The sequence below is a fragment of the Macrotis lagotis genome, chromosome 2 (assembly GCF_037893015.1).
Source record: "Macrotis lagotis isolate mMagLag1 chromosome 2, bilby.v1.9.chrom.fasta, whole genome shotgun sequence".
NCBI classification, from domain to species: Eukaryota; Metazoa; Chordata; class Mammalia; order Peramelemorphia; family Peramelidae; genus Macrotis; species Macrotis lagotis.
The window spans coordinates 234,478,713-234,498,490 of NC_133659.1; the positions used below are offsets into that span (position 1 = coordinate 234,478,713).

Genomic DNA, 19,778 nt, shown 5'->3' on the forward strand with positions numbered 1-19,778 from the left:
AAACTTATAAGCTATTGTGGAGATGTTTTTAACTTCACTTTTAAAAAATGTACACAAAAGATTTTGACAGGTTCTTCAAATCTGCTCTTACCAATTTTACTACATTTTTGTGGTGTCATCATGGATCCATACTCAGATCTCAACTCCTATGTTTAGAAACAGTGGTTAAACTTACTCAAGTTTGATATATGACATTCCAAACCCCAAGATTTATTTGAATTAGAAAGCCGATTTTTAATTTATATTGGGTTGATATATTTCTATTAACCACAATTACATAATTATGTTAGCTAGTTACCTTTTTCTGGTATTGAGCTTATCTGGTGAATACTGTGAAAGTTATGGGTTCCCTGTTCAGTTATGAGGTTAGACTAAGTAGCCTCTCATATACTGAGACTTTTGAAATTCTAGAGCAAAATTATCTTAAGTTTCCATTGCCTTAATTTTAAGTGATTCTTACAATAAGATGCAATAATCCAATCAATCACACCCTTCATTATAAAGATATGCTTGCCAATATAATTAAATGAGTCAGCTAGTAAGAGGATCAATGCTGCAGATACACTGAAAAAGTCTTACTCTACAACTTTCTACTTCCTAACTGATGATGATGATGCTATGGCCACTTAGCATAACATCAGTTTGTTACAATATACTTTCAAATTCTGTGATAATCTGATTTAGCAGCTTATTTTATACACACATTTTTAAAGTTAGATTCCCCTTCTAACAAAAGCATATTATTCTTGTCAATGAACTAAACTATTTACATTCTTAGTAGCTTCAATCATAGTACATAGGTTTTCTAACCTGAGAGTTATGTCTATTTCTTGATCTCAATTTTCTCTCATCCTAGATAATGGTGACCATCTATTTTTGGGCCTATTCCTTTCTGGCTACTTTCCCATTAAGCCTGAATCTTTATATTAAAATGTGATAATGAAAGATTGCATGGTATTGTAGTTAAGAGTGCTAGCTTTGAAATCTAGTAGATCTGAGTTCAAGTCCTATCTCTCATATATACATAGTTTGAATTCTAATTGTACAGTGGAAAATCACAGATCCAGATCGAAATCAACAGACCTAATAGAAGAGCTGAAAAAGATGTCTTCAAACTTGTTGCTAGAATCCCTATGTTGCTTTTTTAAAAACAAAAAGTGCCCATCTTTTCAATGAATTACATTACAGATCTCTTACATTCACTCTAAATAGGGGAAAATTATCTAAGGAGGACATTTTTAGAGTAGGAGGCAAACAGTCATCTAGTTGATATGGCAATGGAAATACAATAAATTAATAGATTATCCCCAACAAGTGGGACTTAAGGGTGATTTCTTGAAGAAAAGATAGGTTTCTTAAATGTCTGGTAGGAGTGGTACAGTACTATCATATATAGAAGAAATTGTAATTAATGATTCACATTCTCCACAGTGGCTTTTCTGATCTTCATAGGGAATTGATGCGCACTAAAACTACACTGATTTCATCAAAAGGATCTTTGTCTATTGAGTCTTCTCTTCTGAAGAAAAGATTAATTGCTTTCATACACTCATGACACTGTTAGGATTTTTTCTTTATTGTGCCTTCTCTTATGTCTAAAAAGATTGGAACTTTGACTGAATGCTTTCCCACATTCATGACATATATAAGGTTTCTCCCCAGTGTGAATTCTCCGATGCTGAATAAGAATTGAACTTCTGCTGAAAGCTTTTGCACACTCATCACATTCATAAGGTTTCTCTCCACTGTGGATTCTCTGATGAAGAATAAGGGCTGAGCTTTGACTGAAATTTTTACCACATTCATCACATTTATACTGTTTTTTGCGAGCGGGATTTCCCTGCCTTCTTTTGAATCTGCCATCACTTTCACAGGTTTCTCTAAATTTTAAAACCTGGGGAACGTTCATATTGAGAGTGCCAGGAATACTACCATGTGATTCTATATCAGAAGACATCTGCTTTGGAACCAGTTCTACATTTTCCACTCTGGTGTCATCACCTGAAACAACAAAAACAAAATGCAATATCATCTGTTCTCTATGCTGCAAGAGGGACAAGATAGGCTAAATGAAATACAAATGTTCTAGGAATTAATGGCTTTTAAGCTTCTACAAAATAGCACCATAGTATGAGAGACATGGGGAGAGTAAGGCAGAGGACTTCTGGAAGGGAAAGGTAACATACTGCAGAAATAGCTGATCCAGACAATAAAATGAACATGCAAATAGGTAGAGTACTAAGTGGAGAGTAAAAAGCATAGCAAGGGGCTGAGTCATGAAGATTCCTCTTCCTGTGTTCAAATCTATCCTCAAACACTTACCAGTTATGAAACCCTGGCCAAATCACTTAACCCTGTTTGCATCAGTTTCCTTAGCTATAAAATGAGCTAAAGAAGAAAATGGCAAACCACTCTAGTATCTTTGCCAAAAAAAACCCAAATAATATCAAATATGACTGAAAAATAACATAAAAAGGTGAAAAAAATAAAAACTACTGAACCATCTAAATAAACTGGATTTTTTTTTGAAAAAATAAAATAAAATAAATTGGTTAAGGTGATTTAAAAAAAAGTAAACCAAATTACCAGTATCAAAAATGAAAAGGGTGACTTCACCACCAATGAAGACAAAATTAAAGCAATTATTGGGGGCAATTTTGCCCAGCTATTGCCAATAAATCTAACAATCTAAGTGAAATGGATAAATACCAAAATTTAGCCCAGATTCACAGAAGATGAAATGGAATATTTAAATAATGTTATATTAGAAAAAGAAATTGAACAAGTCACAAATGAGTCATCTATGAAAAAATCTCCAGGTCTAGATGGATTTACAAATGAATTTTACTAAACATTTAAAGAATAATTAATTCCAATTTTATATAGACTATTTGGAAAAACAGGTAAAGAAGAAACCCTTCCAGATTATTTTATGACATAAATTTGGTGCCGATACCTAAACCAGGAAGAGTTAAAACAAAAAAGAAAACTACAGATCAATTTTCCTAATGATATTGATGCAAAACTTTAAATAAAATAGTAGCAAGGAGAGTACAGCAGCATATCACAAAGATTACACAAATATATCACATATGTATAACCAGGTAAGAGTTATATTAGGAATGTTGGAATGTCGGGCTGGTTCAAAATTAGGAAAACTATCAGCAAAATGGACTTTATCAATAACAATACTAACAGAAATGATATGACTGTCTTGATAAATGCAAAGAAATCTTTTGACAGAATATGATACCCATTCCTATTAAAAACACTAGAGAACACAGAAATAAAAGGAGCTTTCCTTAAAATGATTAGTATCATTTATCTAAGACCACCAGCAAGCATCATTTCTTTTTTAGGGCTTTTTTTTGCAAGGCAAATGGGGTTAAGTGGCTTGCCCAAGGCCACACAGCTAGGTAATTATTAAGTGTCTGAGTCCAGACTTGAACCCAGGTACTACTGACTCCAAGGCCAGTGCTTTATCCACTACGCCACCTAGCCGCCCCCAAGCATCATTTCAATAATGAGATAGACTAGAAGTCTTCCCAACAAGATCAGGGGATGAAACAAGGATGTCTATTATCATCATCACTATTATTCAATACTGTACTTGAGAAACTAGCTATAGCAGCAAAAGAAGAAAAAAAAATTAAGGAATTAGAATAGGCAATGGAGAAGGAAATTATAACTCTTTGCAAATGATATGATGATATGCTTAAAGAGTCGACTAAAAAACTAATTGAAATAATAACTTCAGCAAAGTTGCAGGATATAAAATAAATCCACATAAATCATCAGTTCAACAGTAAGAGGGAGAGAAATTCCATTTAAAATAGTTATAGAAAATTTAAAATACATGGGGGTCTACCCATCAAGACAAATCCAGCAATCATATAAATACAAATAAAGTCAGATCTAAACAAGGGGAAAAATATCAATTGCTAATGGGTAGGCTGAGTCGATATAATAAAAATGGGGCCAATGGCTGAGCCAATATAATAAAAAGTGGGCAATTCTGCCCACTTACTCTGTGCCATACCAAACTACCAACAAATTAATAACAAAATTCATCTGGAAGAACAAAAGGCCAAAAACATCAAGGGAAATAATAAAAAAAAGGTGAAAGAAGGTGGTCTAGAAGTACCAAATTTCTAATTGTATTTCAAAGTTTAGTCATTAGAGTGGTACTGGCTAAGAAATAAGAGTGGTGAACTAGTGAAATAGATTAGGTACACTAAAGAATATGACAATAAGTAATCTAGTGTTTGCTAAACAAAAATACTCCAACTTCTGGGAAAAGAACTCACTACCTATCAAAAATTTCTGGTAAAATTGTAAAGTAGTTTGGCAGAAACTAGTTATAGACCAACATCTCACACTGTATACCAAGATTAAATGGGCACATAACTTAGGGAAGCATGGAAAATGTTACCTGTAAAATCTATGCATAAAGAATTTATGACCAAGCAATAGTATTATAGGCAATTGAAATGTATAATTTTTTATTATATAAAATTAAAGTTTTTGCACAAACAAAACCAATACAGCCAAAATTAGAAGGAAAGCAAAAAAAAATTGGGGTAAATATTTAAAGCAAATTTCTTGCATAAAGGTCTTATTTCTCAAATATATAGGGAACTAGGTCAAATTTATAAGAATACAAGTCATTCAAAATTGATAAAAAGTCAAAGGAAATGAACAGGCAGCTTTTAAAAGCTATTTAGTCATATGAAAAAATGCTCTAAATCAGTACTGATGAGAAAAAAGCAAATTAAAACAACCTTGAGAAACTACTCCACAACAATCAGATTGGTCAATATGACAAAAAAGAAAAATAGTAAATGTTGGTAGCAATGAGGGAAAATTGAAACACTAATACATTGTTTAGTTGTGAACTGATCTAACCATTCTGGAGAGCAATTTGGAGCTATCCTCAAAGGGTTATATATAAAACCATACATCATACCCTTTGACTCAGTAATATCACTACTTGGTCTGTATACAAAAGAGATAAAAAAAAAAGGAAGAAAGACCTATATACACAAAAATATTTATAATAGCCCTTTTTGTGGTAGCAAAAAAATTGGAAATTGAAGGGATGCCCATCAACTGGGGAATGGTTGAACAAGTTTTAGTGTATGATTTTGATAGAATATTACTGTACTATAAGAAATGACAGCAGGATGATTTCAGAAAAATGGAAAAGCTTATTTGATTTGATACAAAGTAAAGTGAGCAGAAGTAGGAAAACATTGTACACAGTAATAACAATATCATATGATGATCAGCTATGAATGATATCGATACTCTCAGCAATACAATGATCCTTATGTTGAAAAATGTTCATCTCCAAAGAATGAATTGATAGAACACTAAATATAGGTAGAAGCATACTATTTATCCAGTTCCAACCTCTCTACTCACCTCAAGACTCATATCTCCAACTGCCTATTGGTCATCTTAAACTGGATGTCTGGTAGACAACTATAGGTCAACATGTTTAAACCAGAACTCATTTATTTACTTTTCCTTCCAAATCTTTTCTTTAATTTCCCTATTACTATTAATGGTGCCATCATCATCCCAGTCAACTGGGCTCACAACTTAGGAGTCGTCCTCTATTCCTCACTCTCTTTCCCACTCCCCTCATCACCTATCAAGTATGTTGACAAGTTCTGACAATTTTACTCTTGTAACATCTCTTATATATACCCTCTTCTCTCTGAACAGTCACTACCTTCTCACAGGCTTTCATCACCTCATGCAGGCACTACTAATAATCCTCCAGGTGGTCTCCTTGCCTCAAAGATTCATCCCCCCCAGTTCATTTTTCCATTCAATTATCAAAGTGATTTTCCTAAAGCACAGTTCTAATTGTGTCTTCTCTTACCCAATAAATTCCAATGGCTTATTATCTCTAGCATCAAATATAAAAGTGCCTTTTCCTTTCCAGTCTTCTAAATTTTATTCCCCTCCAGAAGTTCTACAATCCAGAGATACTACTCTCCTTTTCTTTTCTTACACACAACACTGTATATTCTGTCTCCATATTAACCTCTTGACTTCCTTCAAGTCTCAGATAAAAATTCTGTATTCATGGGGCTGCTAGGTGGCACAGTGGACAGAGCACCAACCCTGGAGCCAGGGGGACCTGAGTTCAAATCTGGAATCAGACACTTAATAATTACCTAGCTATGTGACCTTGGGCAAATCACTAACCCCATTGCCTTGCAAAAAAAAAAAGAAGAAAAAAATTCCACATTCTGAAAGAAACTTTGCCCCATTTTCCCTATATACTAGTGTATTCCTACTGAGATGATCTCCAATTGACATCGTGTTATGTTCATTATAAAGTTTTTTGCATGTTGTCTCCCTAAACTAGAAAATGAGCTCATTGAGAGCAAGGACTGTTTTTCCTTTATTTGTATTGCCTGCATTTAGCAGAGTGTTGGACACATAGCAGACTCTTAAAAAATACTTGCTGACTCAAGGTGTTATGGTTTGCTTAAAAAATTTCTCTAGTCCAGTTATTTTAGATTTTAGAAAGGATATTTTAGAAAGGATATCAACCAAGACTTGTCAAAAGAAAGTATGGTGATGCAACTGAAAAAGATGAACTAGTGAAGTGATGACATAGGCCAGACAATAATTGCTATTTTCCAATATATGAAAAGTAGTCATCTAGTTAAGAAGTTACATTTGTTCTGCTTGGTCCTTAGAGGTCAAAAAGAGAATCATATGAAATACAAAGATAAAAATGTAGATTTTTGACCCAACATAAGAAAAAATTTCCCAACAAGCAGAAGTGTACCAAAATTCAAACATTTACTTCAGGAGAACTGGAATCTTCAAGGAGAAATCAAATCCTCATTCATGGGGGATGTTCTAGAAAAGATTCATAATTTAGGTAGGATTAGACTAAATGACCTTTCTAAATGAAATCTTGAAATCACGGAATGTGGGTTTTTTTTTACATTTATGCTTTACAAGTCTTCTAGTGTTGAGAATCTCAATTTTAAGCAGATATGAAAAATAATTTACTGTAACAACAGTCATGAACATTCCATTCAAATTTTCTGCATTAAAATCATACTTATTTATAGATCATAGCAAGAAAATCCTATTCCTATAAAAGTGAAAGAAGCCCCTTATAAAAGAAAACTGCAGGATGAAAGGGATCAATATTCACAGCTATTTCCTATTAGCCCTGGATTCTCTGGGTCTTTCCCAAGTCCTAAGAAACAAGACAATTCCCACTGTCCCCAATAGTAGATCAAACCCCTTAAGTCTCACAGAAATACAGAAAAAAATTCTTTTCTTTAGTTCACATAAAATAGGGTGAAATAAAAGAATTGGAATTGTATATACCAAACATATCTGAGTCTAGTCATTAGTTAAATTAGGATAAGAAATTGTAGTCTGTAAATTTGTTTCTACATTTCTTGGTCTTTCTCTTAGTTACTTAAAGTTCTTTTTTAAAAACTCCAAACAAACCTTTCTTTACTTCAGTGCTCCATCACCAATTGCTTGCTAGACATCTCCACTGGGACATACCATCCAATTCAGTCCAATTCAACAAACAAACATTTAATAAGAGCCTGCTATGTACAAAGAACTGTGCTGGGGAATGGGGATACAAAAATCAAACTGAAAAAGAATCCCTGCCCTGCCTTGCCCTGCCCTGCCCCCTTACCTTCTTCAGAATTCTCCTTCTCAAATTCAACATGCTAAAGTCCAAAGGAAAACTCATCTTTATTCTAAGCTTTCCCTATTCAAAATTTCCAGTTTCCTAGCTTTTAAACACTAAAGTCTACCCTTAAATCTTCTCTCTACTACCATATTCAATTAGTTACCAAGCCTTAGCAATTTTATTTCCACAGCATCTCTTGGACCCATTCTCCCCACTCATGAAGTCATAACTTTGATTCAGTTCTCATCACTTCTTGACTGGACTGTTAATCTCAATTCCTCATTGTTCTCCCAATTTCCATTATATCCCTCCTCCAACCATTTTACATACAGATGCTAAATTAATACTTTTAAAGCACAGTGACTTCACTTCCCTTCTTGAGAAGCTCCAGTAGCTTTTTGAAATGAGGGAAAGGAAATTTTCCACAATTCATTCAAAGTAAACAGGATGAAACATCTCATTCAGAGATGAGATGCAATGGTGACCTTAATTAGGACCCTGGAAAAAGCCTTGACAACAGATATTTCATACAGGAGAAAAACACGGAAGGGGGCAAAGTTAGAAATAACTATAGATACCTTCTAGGATAGTTGAGTTTTTGGTTTTTTAAGCAGAGAAAATGGAAGCTGTGAAAGGCAGGCATATAGAAGGGGAACAGACTTACAAAGGGTAGTAAGGTGGTCAGAAGCAATATGTCTAGCAGTGAGGAAAAAAAGCAGAAGGATGTAAAAGTTAATGGAAATCAAGGTAGGAAAAGAAGGACAGAAATGAAATCAAGGAGATGAATGAGGAAAATAATTTTAACAGCAATATGAGAATGGCCAATGAAGAATTATAATAGAAGAAATGACTGGTATAGTTGATGCCAATTTAAAAAAGTCTAATTTCATTTAGGATATGAAAAGGGTAAAAGCTTAAGCCAGGGGAAACAAATAATGATGATGCTTCCAACAGTGAAAGGTAAGGAAAAGTTTCAAGAACAAAGGCACCAATTATTCATACATATATATATATGTGTGTGTGTGTGTGTGTGTGTGTGTGTGTGTGTGTAGAGAGAGAGAGAAATATATATCTATATATCTATATATTTGAGGTGGAGGGGACACCCACTTTCATCTTCCCACATAAGAGATTAATTCCTTACCACTTCGTCTTATGGTGTGAAGTTCCCAAGATGCCCACTTGAGCTGGTTAACCATGGGCTGGACTTGGAGGCTTACTGACTCCTGATCTGCTCCTTGAAGTACCATCTCTTCCTGATTTTGTTGATGGAATGAGACCTGGAAACATTTAGATTTGTTTGGGGTTGTGAGCCAATCATGGTAGAAATAAGAACACAAATTACAGAAAGAGACTATACGAGAATATATCTAAGGGGCATAAGATAGAAGAATTCTAATTTCATTCCTTTTCCTAGAACAATGGGTGTATATGGCAAACAAGAAGAGAAAACAAAGAAGACATAAAGACCTATGTTTCCAACTAGGTAAAGGGAAGATAGAAGATAGAAGAAGAAAAATTCCCCCATTACTAGATGACCCTTATCATATGAACCTGCTCTCCTGGACCATCAATTTCTCTTTCCAAATCTTCCAGCACAGTTACTGCCTCCTCTCCATTCTCTGGATGATGCTTTTGTACTAAGGTCTGAAGTTCCTTGGGCAGAATTGCCAGGAACTGTTCCAGCACCAGCAGCTCCAAGATCTGTTCCTTTGTGTGCATTTCAGGCCTCAGCCAAAGATGGCAAAATTCTCGAAGTTGACTCAGGGCCTCTCGGGGTCCAGGTGAATCCTGATAGCCAAATTGCCTAAAACGCTGCCGAAATGTTTCTGGGCTATAGCAGCTGTTCCAGTGGAGGTTGGGTTCCTGCTCACAGGTGTGAATTTCCTCCTCTTCCATCTTCACAATTAGAATTCTATCTTGTTCATCTGGTGTTTGTGAAACCAGCATGGAAGCCTCCCTTACTTTTGTAGACATTCTGATTTAGAAGAGCTGATGCCAAGATCTGCTAGGATTTAATCTTCACAGAAATTAATTTCTCTTTGTAGGTAGCCCCCAGGTACTGTGAAAGAAATTGGAAATGCAGATAAATGTTAAGAATTAGGAATAAAACAAAGAATACCAAACTAAGTATTGATTCTAGTCTTGACAGAATAAATTCTAGCCTATGATCTTCTCTAAGAGAAAGAATTCATATAGAATCATAAAATTTTAAATTAGAAGGAACCACAGAAGTTAGTTATTTCAACCGTAGCTAAATAGGAACCCCATCTACAATATCACCAGTCATCCAGTCTCTGCCAGAATGTCTTCAATGATAGGAAATTCATTACCTCTGCCTATTCCATTTTCAGACAGTAGACAAAGATTATTTTAATTTGATCCCTATTTTATTCTAATCAATATTAATCAGCTGAGTGTAATTCCATAGGGGTAGTGATTGTTAACAATTATTAGTGGTATACTTGTTTAATAATATACATTTAATATGTCAACTAACATAAATAAAGGAACTTTACATATTAATAGGAATATATAGGAATAATTAAATAAGATTAGTTATATTCTTTCTTATAATAGGTACCAAACTTTAAGTTACAAGCTATACATTCATTGTTCACTAATCTGTTAGGAAATTCACTTTACTATCTACAAGAATGCTGACTGGAGGCCCTCCACCCTTTTGGGTGAAGAGTACCTGACCAAACTGAGTGGGATGCCATCATGTGATATGGAAGGTCCCTCAATTTATTTTTATACTTTCAGATCACCCTCTCTTGTCAAATATTAGGAGGCATCTATCTTAAGACTTATTAGGGGGCAGCTAGGTGGCTTAGTGGATAAAGCACCGGCTTTGGAGTCAGGAGTACCTGGGTTCAAATCCGGTCTCAGACACTTAATAATTACCTAGCTGTGTGGCCTTGGGCAAGCCACTTAACCCCATTTGCCTTGCAAAAACCAAAAAAAAAAAAAAAGACTTATTAGCCAAGATGACCCTTGCCTTGCCCAGTGATCCAGTGATCATGCTGATGTATCTTTTCTGGCCTTCCTGCAAGGTCAAAAGGAAGGCCTATCATTCAATGAAATTCTGAATTTACTTTGCCTCTTCTGAGTGACTGAATATCAAGTCCTAAAAAATTAAGGCCTGAAGAAAGAAGGTTCCTCAGATCACTAGGTTTTCTTTCAGCTTGAATAATTTTGGAAGGGTTTTAATTATAAACTTTTCCTAGCTAAACTGAAATTTTTCTCCCACTCACTATGCCTAGTTCTAACTTGTGCATCCATGGAGAACAAATTTAATTCTCAGAACCCTTAAAATAATTGAAGATCACAATTCAGTCGCCCCTAAAATTTTCTTTTTTTTTTTAGTTAAAAATTCCTACTATTTTCAACTAATTCTCATAAGGCCTGGCCATAAAAATTATGGCATTACTTATTTGCAGCTTGTCATTATCTCTCAAAAAATTATGGTAGCCAATGTATGCATGTTAAAAACTTTTTCTTTGACTCAGCATATAGCTCCCCAAGAACCTTAACAAAGTTCAATCTCTGAAAAAAAGTAAAACTACCTAATAGAATAATTTTGATTGACAGTAAATGTCAATGTCTACTTTTGAAATTTACTAATTATTAAAAGGAAGAAAGAAATGTGTCTTAATTATAGTAGTATGGCACAACATTCTCTATGTTCTGATCTAATTTTTGGAGATGGTTTAAAAGCACAGAGACCTTCACCAAAAGAGATCTAATTGCCCTCATAAAAAGAAAAAAATGACAAATATTAAGGGAATTCCAAAATACATCTCTGATTTTAAACCTAAAAAGTTATGTACAAAAATATAAAATGAAAATCAGCTTATGTATCAACTTGACAAAATTAAATTCTAATCATACTTCCCTGACAGATAAAAGAGTTTATTATAGCATCCTAAGCAGTAGGAATATCAATTTTGAATACATGTACATAAAATAATATAGCAAATCATTTATCAAGATCTTTCAGAAGAGAAAATTAATAACAGTAGATTTAACAGACTCTTATTAAAAAGATAAGTCAAAGAGAAAGTATAAAGAAATATGAACATAAACAGAATGGATAGACTTAATGAAAAGGAAATTTATACTTTTCCTTCCAAGCATACATAGAAGATTCATAAAATTGATCATAGCTCATTTTAAAACCTAAAAGGGCAAAAATTGTATATATTCAATAAAGGGTCAAATAATTATTAACTGATTTTTCCTGTAAGAAAAGACATTGTTAGATACCCTTATTGACTACTTTTCTTATGTCCCTTAGTTCAGTGAGCACATTCTGTGCTTCTCATAACTACTTTTAGATCCTTTTTCTAACTTTTTCACGAGATCCTCTTCAAATTCCTATTATCTACTGATGTCAAAAACACTCTTCCAACTTCCTCAATTACTTCAACATTTGGTTTAAAAGTTTCCTTTCCATGACTGAATTGAAGTTTTTATACAACATGCATGTTATTTAATCATTTTCAGGCATGTATGACTGTTTGGGCCTATTACCTGCCAGCCTTATGTCTCTTAACTTTTCACTGCTAAATTTACAGAAAGAATAGTTTATATTTATTATTTCTACTACATTTCCACCAACTCACTCCTCAGTTCTGACTTCTATGCCTTAAAACTATTCTCTTAAAGAGCAAATCTAATAAATTGTTGTTGGTCTCCATCCTTTTTTGTTCCTTTCTGCATTTTTGACATACTTCAACTCTTTCTTTATATTCTCTATCCTTTGACTTCTTTGACAATCTTTGTCTCTTAATTCTATTCCTATCTATCTTACCACTCTTTCTCGATCATCCTCATGTTGTCCCTGAGGGAGGGGATCCTTTAAGTTTCTCCCTTCAGATCACTTTTCTTTTCTTATAAATTCCTATGAAAATGAAGTATCATATTGAGGTAGATGACTACCTAAACCTCACTAAAGTCCACAGCACTAGCTGTGTGTGGCAAGCACTATCTAACTACTGAGAATACAAATAAAAGCAAAAAATAATTCTTGCATTCAAGAGACACAACACTCAAAACAACTGTACAAGAAGCCATTAACAGGATTAATTAGAAATAACCAATTGAGAGGAAAGACACTAGAATTAAGATAAGGAAAAACTTCCTCAGAAAATGGGGCTTAAAAATTAAAGCTTCTCTGAGGTACCACCTCACACCTCTCAGATTGGCCAATATGACCAGGAAGGATAATGATCATTGTTGGAAGGGTTGTGGGAAATCTGGGACACTATTACACTGTTGGTGAAGCTGTGAACTCATCCAACCCTTCTGGAGAGCTATTTGGAACTATGCACAAAGGGCAATAAAAATGTGCATACCCCTTGACCCAGCAATACCACTACTGGGTCTATACCCTGAAGAGATGAGGAAAAAGGGTAAAAACATCACTTGTACAAAAATATTTATAGCAGCCCTGTTTGTGGTGGCAAAAAATTGGAAATCCAGTAAATGTCCTTCAATTGGGGAATGGCTTAGCAAACTGTGGTATATGTATGTCATAGAACACTATTGTTCTTTAAGAAATCAGGAGGGACGGGATTTCAGGGAAGCCTGGAGGGATTTGCATGAACTGATGCTGAGTGAGACCAGCAGAACCAGAAAAACAATGTATACCCTAACAGCAACATGGGAGTGATGTTCAACCTTGAAGGACTTGCTCATTCCATCAGTGCAATAATTGGGAACAATTTTGGGCTGTCTGCAAAGGAGAGTGCTATCTGTATCCAGATAAGGAGCTGTGGAGCTTGAACAAAGTGCAAGGACTATTCCCTTTAATTTAGAAAAAAACAGATATCTTATTGTCTGATCTTGTTACCTCTTAGACTTCTCTTCTCTTCTTTAAGGATATGATTTCTCTCTCATCACACCCAATTTGGATCAAGGTACAACATGAAAACAAAGTAAAGACTGACAGAGTGCTTTCCATGGGGGGGGGGGAAGCAAGATGGGGGGGGATTGTAAAACTCAAATAATATCTTTAATAAAAATAAATTTAAAAAATAAATAAACTGGAGAAGGAAATTGCAAAAAACAAATGGGGCTTAAGTTGGGACTTTAAAAGAGGCTGGGGAAGCCAGGAGATCAAAATGAAGACAGAAAAATTCTAGACATAGGGGAAAACCAGTGAAAAATGCATGGAATTAGAAGATGGTGTATTTCGTTCAAGGAATAAAAAGGTCAGTGTCACATAATTGCAAAGTACTGGGGAGATGGGGATTAAGCTATAAGAAGACTGGAAAGGTAAGAAAGAAATTGATTATGAAGGATTTTGAATATCAGAGGATTTTATATTTAATACTGTAGATATTAAGGAAATTGATTATGAAGGATTTTGAATATCAGAGGATTTTATATTTAATACTGTAGATATTAAGAAGTCACTGGAGTTTACTGAATAGAAGACAGAATGATATGTGCTTTAGGGAAAATCATTTTTCCCTTGTTTAATAGCAGCTTATGCCTTGTGAAACCTCAAATATAGATTACCCTTACCATATGCTTCTGCATCTAATAGTATAGGGCTGTCCAACCTTTAAAAATTTTTATTGAAACAAGAAACAATATATTTTGATTTACCATTTTAGTGAGAGCTCTGAGGTAGTTCGATTTTGGTTAGCCACATTTTGGACAGCCCTGTAATAGAATATTATTAAATGGAAGAGCTAGTCATGAAACCACTAAAAATCTATTATTTAATTTCAATTGATTCCTTACTTTTGGTAAGGAAATCCACATGCAATGGATAGAATGATGGTCCTAAAGTCAGGAGAATCTGAGTTCAAATCCAGCCTCAGACAATTACTATCTGTATTTGGGCAAGTCATTTAACCCCAATTGCCTCTCATGCAGGGCTATCTCCAGTTGTCCTGATTTATATCTGGCCTCTGGACCCCATTGACTCTGGAGGAGAAAGTCAGCTGAGCTTAGCAACCCTTCACTCCAATATAATTTATGTACACGTCATAGAATCACCTCCCTAATGTCATGTTCTATTTCAAGAATGAAGGACAGGGGCAGCTAGGTGGTGCAGTGGATAGAGCACCTGCCCTGGAGTTAGGAGGACCTGAGTTCAAATCCAGTCTCAGAGATTTAATAATTACCCAGCAGTATGACCCTGAGCAAGTCACTTAACCCCATTGCCTTGTAAAACTGAAAAAAATGAATGAATCCTTCTACCTTTTGCTAATCAATTCTTATCCCACTCAATTCAATAGCTGTTCCAAACTGTCTCTTCTTTCTTTGGCTACAGAACACTTCCTCCTGATATTCCTTCAACTGAGGACCTTGACTTTTTATTTCACCAAATTATTGAAGTCATCTCCTCCTTCACTGTAGTTAGTATAAAGAGGTTGTCTTCCTCCAAGGCCAAGCCCTTTACCATGATCTCATTCATCCATATTCTTCAAAAGATTACCTTCTCTTAGTTGTGAACTGAGCCAACAATTCTGGAGAACAACTTAGAACTATGCCCAAAGGGCAATAAACTGTGAATACCCTTTGATTCTGTAATACCACTACTGGGGCTGTATAGCAAAGAGGGAAAGAGAAAGGGAAAAAGACTACAAGACCCACATGTACAAAAATATTAATAGCAGCTCTTTTTGTAGTAGAAAAGAACTGAAAATTGAGGGGATGCCCAGTCACAACATGACTAATATGGAAATGTGTTCAACATGATTGTACATGTGCAACCTATATCACATTGCTCACTGTCATGGGGAGAGGAAAGGGTGGCAGAAAAATGTGGAGCTCAAAAGCTTACAAAAAGATGAATGTTGAAAAATATTTTCGCATTTAAATTGGAAAAATTTTTTAAAAGATTACCTCCACTTTTCTCTCTCTCTCTCTCTCTCTCTCTCTCTCTCTCTCTCTCTCTCTCTCTCTCTCTCTCTCTCTCTCTTAATCCAGTGTTAAATAATACATAAACTATAAATTATTTGGGAAAGAAATATTTGATAAAAATTCTGGAAAAACTGTAAAACAGTCTGGTAGAAATCAGGCTTAGGTAAATACTGTAAACCAGGCCTTGTCAAACTCAAAGAAGATCCTTTCAGGAGGTTGCATACTGATTTGTTAACTATAAATTAACATCTTGTATTATATTTCAGTTTATTTTGTTAAATATTTTCCAATTAGATTTTAATCTTATTCTGCTGTTTGACACCTCTATCTTACACTACCTTCTACAATAAATTAAAAATGATTAATTCAATATTAAAGACTATAACAAATTAGAATGGAAACAGCTAGTATACCTTTAATAGCTATTGAAAGAAGACACATTCTTAACCAAAAGATATTATAAAACATAAAATGTGATTATATGAAATGAAAAAACCTCTGCATAAACAAAATTAATTCAAGTAGTAGTAAAATGAAAAAAATAATCTTTGCATCAAACCTATGAGATAAACCAACAAATGTTAATTAAGTATGTTCTATGTTCCAAAAATTGTATTTGGCATATATAAAGAAAGGAAAATAACAGCAACAACATGGTTTCTGCTCTAAAGAAGTTTAGATTTTTTTTAAAATTAAAGTTTATTTTATTTTCAGGTCCAAATTCTCTTCCTCCTACCATCCTCTACCCCACACCCTCAGACTCCCTCACTATGAAAGCAAAAAAAAAAATCTACAACAAACAAACAAAAGAAATTTCTGAATCAGCCATATCCACCCTTTTAATCAGAGTCTGTAATCCCCCTATTTGAAAGTAGGTGTCATGTGTTATGTGAGTCCTCTGAAATTATAGTTGGTCACTGTGTTGATCAAAGATCAAAGTCTTTCAAAGTTGTCTTTATAACATGATTACTGCAAAAATTATTACTATTGTATAGATTATTCTCTTGGTCCTATTCATTTCACTTTGCATTGGTTCATACATATCCTCCCAGGTTTTTCTGAAATCATTCCCTTAATCAGAAAACTATACTATTCATTCCATCACATTTCTATATTGGAACTTGTTCAGTAATTCTCCAATTTTCCAAATCTTTGCCATTACAAAAAAAACTGCTATAAATATTTTTGTACAGATGCTCCTTTTGTTCTTTCTTTGATTTCTTTGGGGTATTACTGAGTCAAAGGGTATGACTAGTTTAATTTCTTTGGGTTCCAAATTGTTTTCCAGAATTGTTGGTTGGGCAAAGTCATATTTTCATCAACAGTAATAGATATCCTTCAGCATGTAATTTTCTTTTTTATTATCTTTGCAATCTGATGGTAATTATTATTGGTTTAGTACATTTTTTCATATGGTTGATAGTTTGGATTTTTTTTTATCAGAAAACTGTTTATTCATTTCATATTCTCTGATCATTTATCAACTGGGGAATAAAGGAGCTCACATTCTAATGCAAAAGACAACATGCACACAATTATGAAAATATAACATAGCAGTTTAAAAGACAGGAAAAGATCTTCAGAAGTTGGGATTTGAGCTGAGGAGAAGCTAGGTGAAAGAAAAGAGGAAGGAGTGAATCCCAGGACTAGAGGATAGTCAATGAAAAGGTAGTGGGTAGAGATGGATTGTGAGAAGATTGGAAAGGTAGGAAAAGGTTAGGTTATGAAGGGTTTTCAAAATCAAATAGAGGGGCGGCTAGGTGGCACAGTGGATAGAGCATCGGCCCTGGAGTCAGGAGTACCTGAGTTCAAATCTGGCCTCAGACACTTAATAATGGCCTAGCTGTGTGGCCTTGGTCAAGCCACTTAACCCCATTTGACTTACAAAAACCTAAAAACATAAAAATAAATAAAAATCTAATATAAAAAAATAAAAATCAAATAGAGGCTTATATATCTGATTCTGGAGATTATAAGAAAGCACTGAGTTTACTGAATATGGTCAGAACTGTGTTTTAGGAGGATCAATCTGATATAGGAGGTGGCAGAGAGAACTAAAGGCTATTGCAATAGCTCAAGAATGAGTTCCTCTAGAGTCAGAAAAGAGAAGTCTTTAGGAAAGGTGTTTCAAAATTGACAGGCATTAGCAACAGATTGGAGAGGTAAAGTCTGGAAATGACAATGGAGAAAAAGGAATATTCTGACTGCTCTACCACAACTAGAGAATTGAGGTATATCAGTGAAAGTACAACCTATGTTGGAAAGGGTAGCCAGGGATACAGAATCATCAGAAGGAAGCCAAGTCTTGGTGAGTGCCAGAAGGTGGAAAGGATAAAAAAGGAAAAGGTTAAAGATGAAATCAAATTTGTTAATTTCCAGGCATTCCAAAGAGCCCAGAGATCTGGAATGGAACATGTGAAGTTAGAGTTGAAGGGGGTAGTCAGGATGTATAACAAGGTTTGTACAATGATAGCCAAGAGTTCAAATCTCTGAGATGGAGAAAGTTAGATGGGATGAGATTATGCTAATCACTGAGGAATAAATCCAGGAAAATCTAAGTGGAGGAAGAGAAGTCTATTGAGAAAAACATCTGAGCCTATTTGTTGGCACAGAACAGTGGATAAGGATTAGTGCTCCACTTTTGGTTTCCACCTTCACCCAATCCTCACCTGTAGCTCCAAGAAACAGACAGGTCACAAACTTGTCAGTGAATTGAGGGAATGCAAAGCATGTGAAGACATCCCCCAGCAGAATGGGAGGATGAGAGCAATTTGTCATCCCTCTCTCTCATTCCTTAGATGCAATTAGTTGTCAGAAGCTGTGGTTTCTATCTCAATAACATATCACACCCTCCAGTACACAGTTACCACCCTAATTCACGTCCTCCTCCTCCTCATCTTGGTTTCTGCAATAGTCTACTATTTATTTGGTCTCTCTAACTCCCGATTCCAATTCACCATCAACACAGTTGCCAAAACCCCGAGAAGCCTAGAATGAATCTTTGACAACAGAAAGTCTGGAAACTACATTTCACATTCCTAATTCTGAGACTTAACTCTTTGTGAACCCAAAGCTTTCAGAGAGGGTGGGTTCTTGTTCAATCTTTTTTCTTTTTTCAGTAAAGTCTTCCTCTTTTCTTTGTTTTTCTTTCCTCTCTTAGATGTTAATGAGTGTCCTGGGCTAGATGTTCTTTTAGTCCATTTCTGTCCTAAAATTTGTATTCTAAGATTCTTCATAATCTTATAACCCCAGGACCCTATAAATATGTAAATGATTAAAGAGTCAAAGAGACTGATGTTGAAAGGAGGCAGGGGCTGGGATGCCAAAATAACGTTTCTTGTAGTAAATAGGACTTTATGAGATTTTTCAATCTGAGATAATGCAAGAGAAGATGGACTTAGTCCCTTTAGTAACACTCGGATAATATGTGAGGAGTCCCAATGGCTTTGATGTCCCTAGGCCCGCACTCACCTCCGATTCCAAGAAGACCCCTTGAAGCCGCAGCCCTAGTATGCACTCGCTCTATCTGGACTACAAGTCCCAGAAGTCCCCGCGCAGGTCCCCAATGACACTCCCCCCAACAATACCCAGAGTCCTCAGCGGCAAATTCAGGTTTTCAAAGAAGCTGATAGTTCCTAAAGAGAAAAAAAGAAGGGGGAAGGTGTGTCTGGACTGTGATGGGGACGCATAGATTGTCCTTCCTCGCCTCCTTCTCCAGTTTTAACGGGAACTTTTGACTTTCTCCTCAGAGGATTGTCTTCCCCTACCTACAGAGCATAAGAAGGACGCTTCCCCGGCCCAGCCCCGCCGCAGACCATCCACACCCCCTCCTCACTCTCACCTCTGGCCTAGAAAGGAGGCAGCTCAGCTTTTCTACGTAGAAAGCCCTCTAGGAAAACCTTCTCCCAGAAGTAGCAGTGACTATTTACTTCCGTTTCCAGGTCAACTTGAACTAGGGTGGGTTCCCATGGTTGCCATGGTGATGGGGGCGGGGAATTCAATTTAAACATTTTAGTTCTACCAATGTGTGAAAAAATATCTGGGGATCGAAAATGAAAAAAAAAAAAGAAGAAATGGCTACGACCACTGCATTTAAGGAGATTACAATCCTAGTGTGCAAATAAATACAATGCAAGAGGGGGTGTAAAGGGCAGAACCAAAAAAACGTTCTAGGAAAAGCTGGGGGCGCGCTCCGGGACGCTTC

General features: G+C 35.3%; 1 protein-coding gene across 1 annotated transcript in view; it reads right to left on the reverse strand.

Moving 5' to 3' along the window:
• The window catches only part of LOC141512108 (uncharacterized), a 31,399-nt gene extending 11,897 nt beyond the window's left edge, over positions 1-19,502 (reverse strand). The window contains 5 exon segments of the mRNA XM_074220980.1: positions 1,557-2,001; positions 8,835-8,970; positions 9,245-9,752; positions 19,046-19,209; positions 19,416-19,502. Coding sequence (XP_074077081.1) covers positions 1,557-2,001; positions 8,835-8,970; positions 9,245-9,667 — 1,004 coding nt within the window. The 5' untranslated portion in view covers positions 9,668-9,752; positions 19,046-19,209; positions 19,416-19,502.
• Between the last annotated feature and the right edge of the window lie 276 nt (positions 19,503-19,778).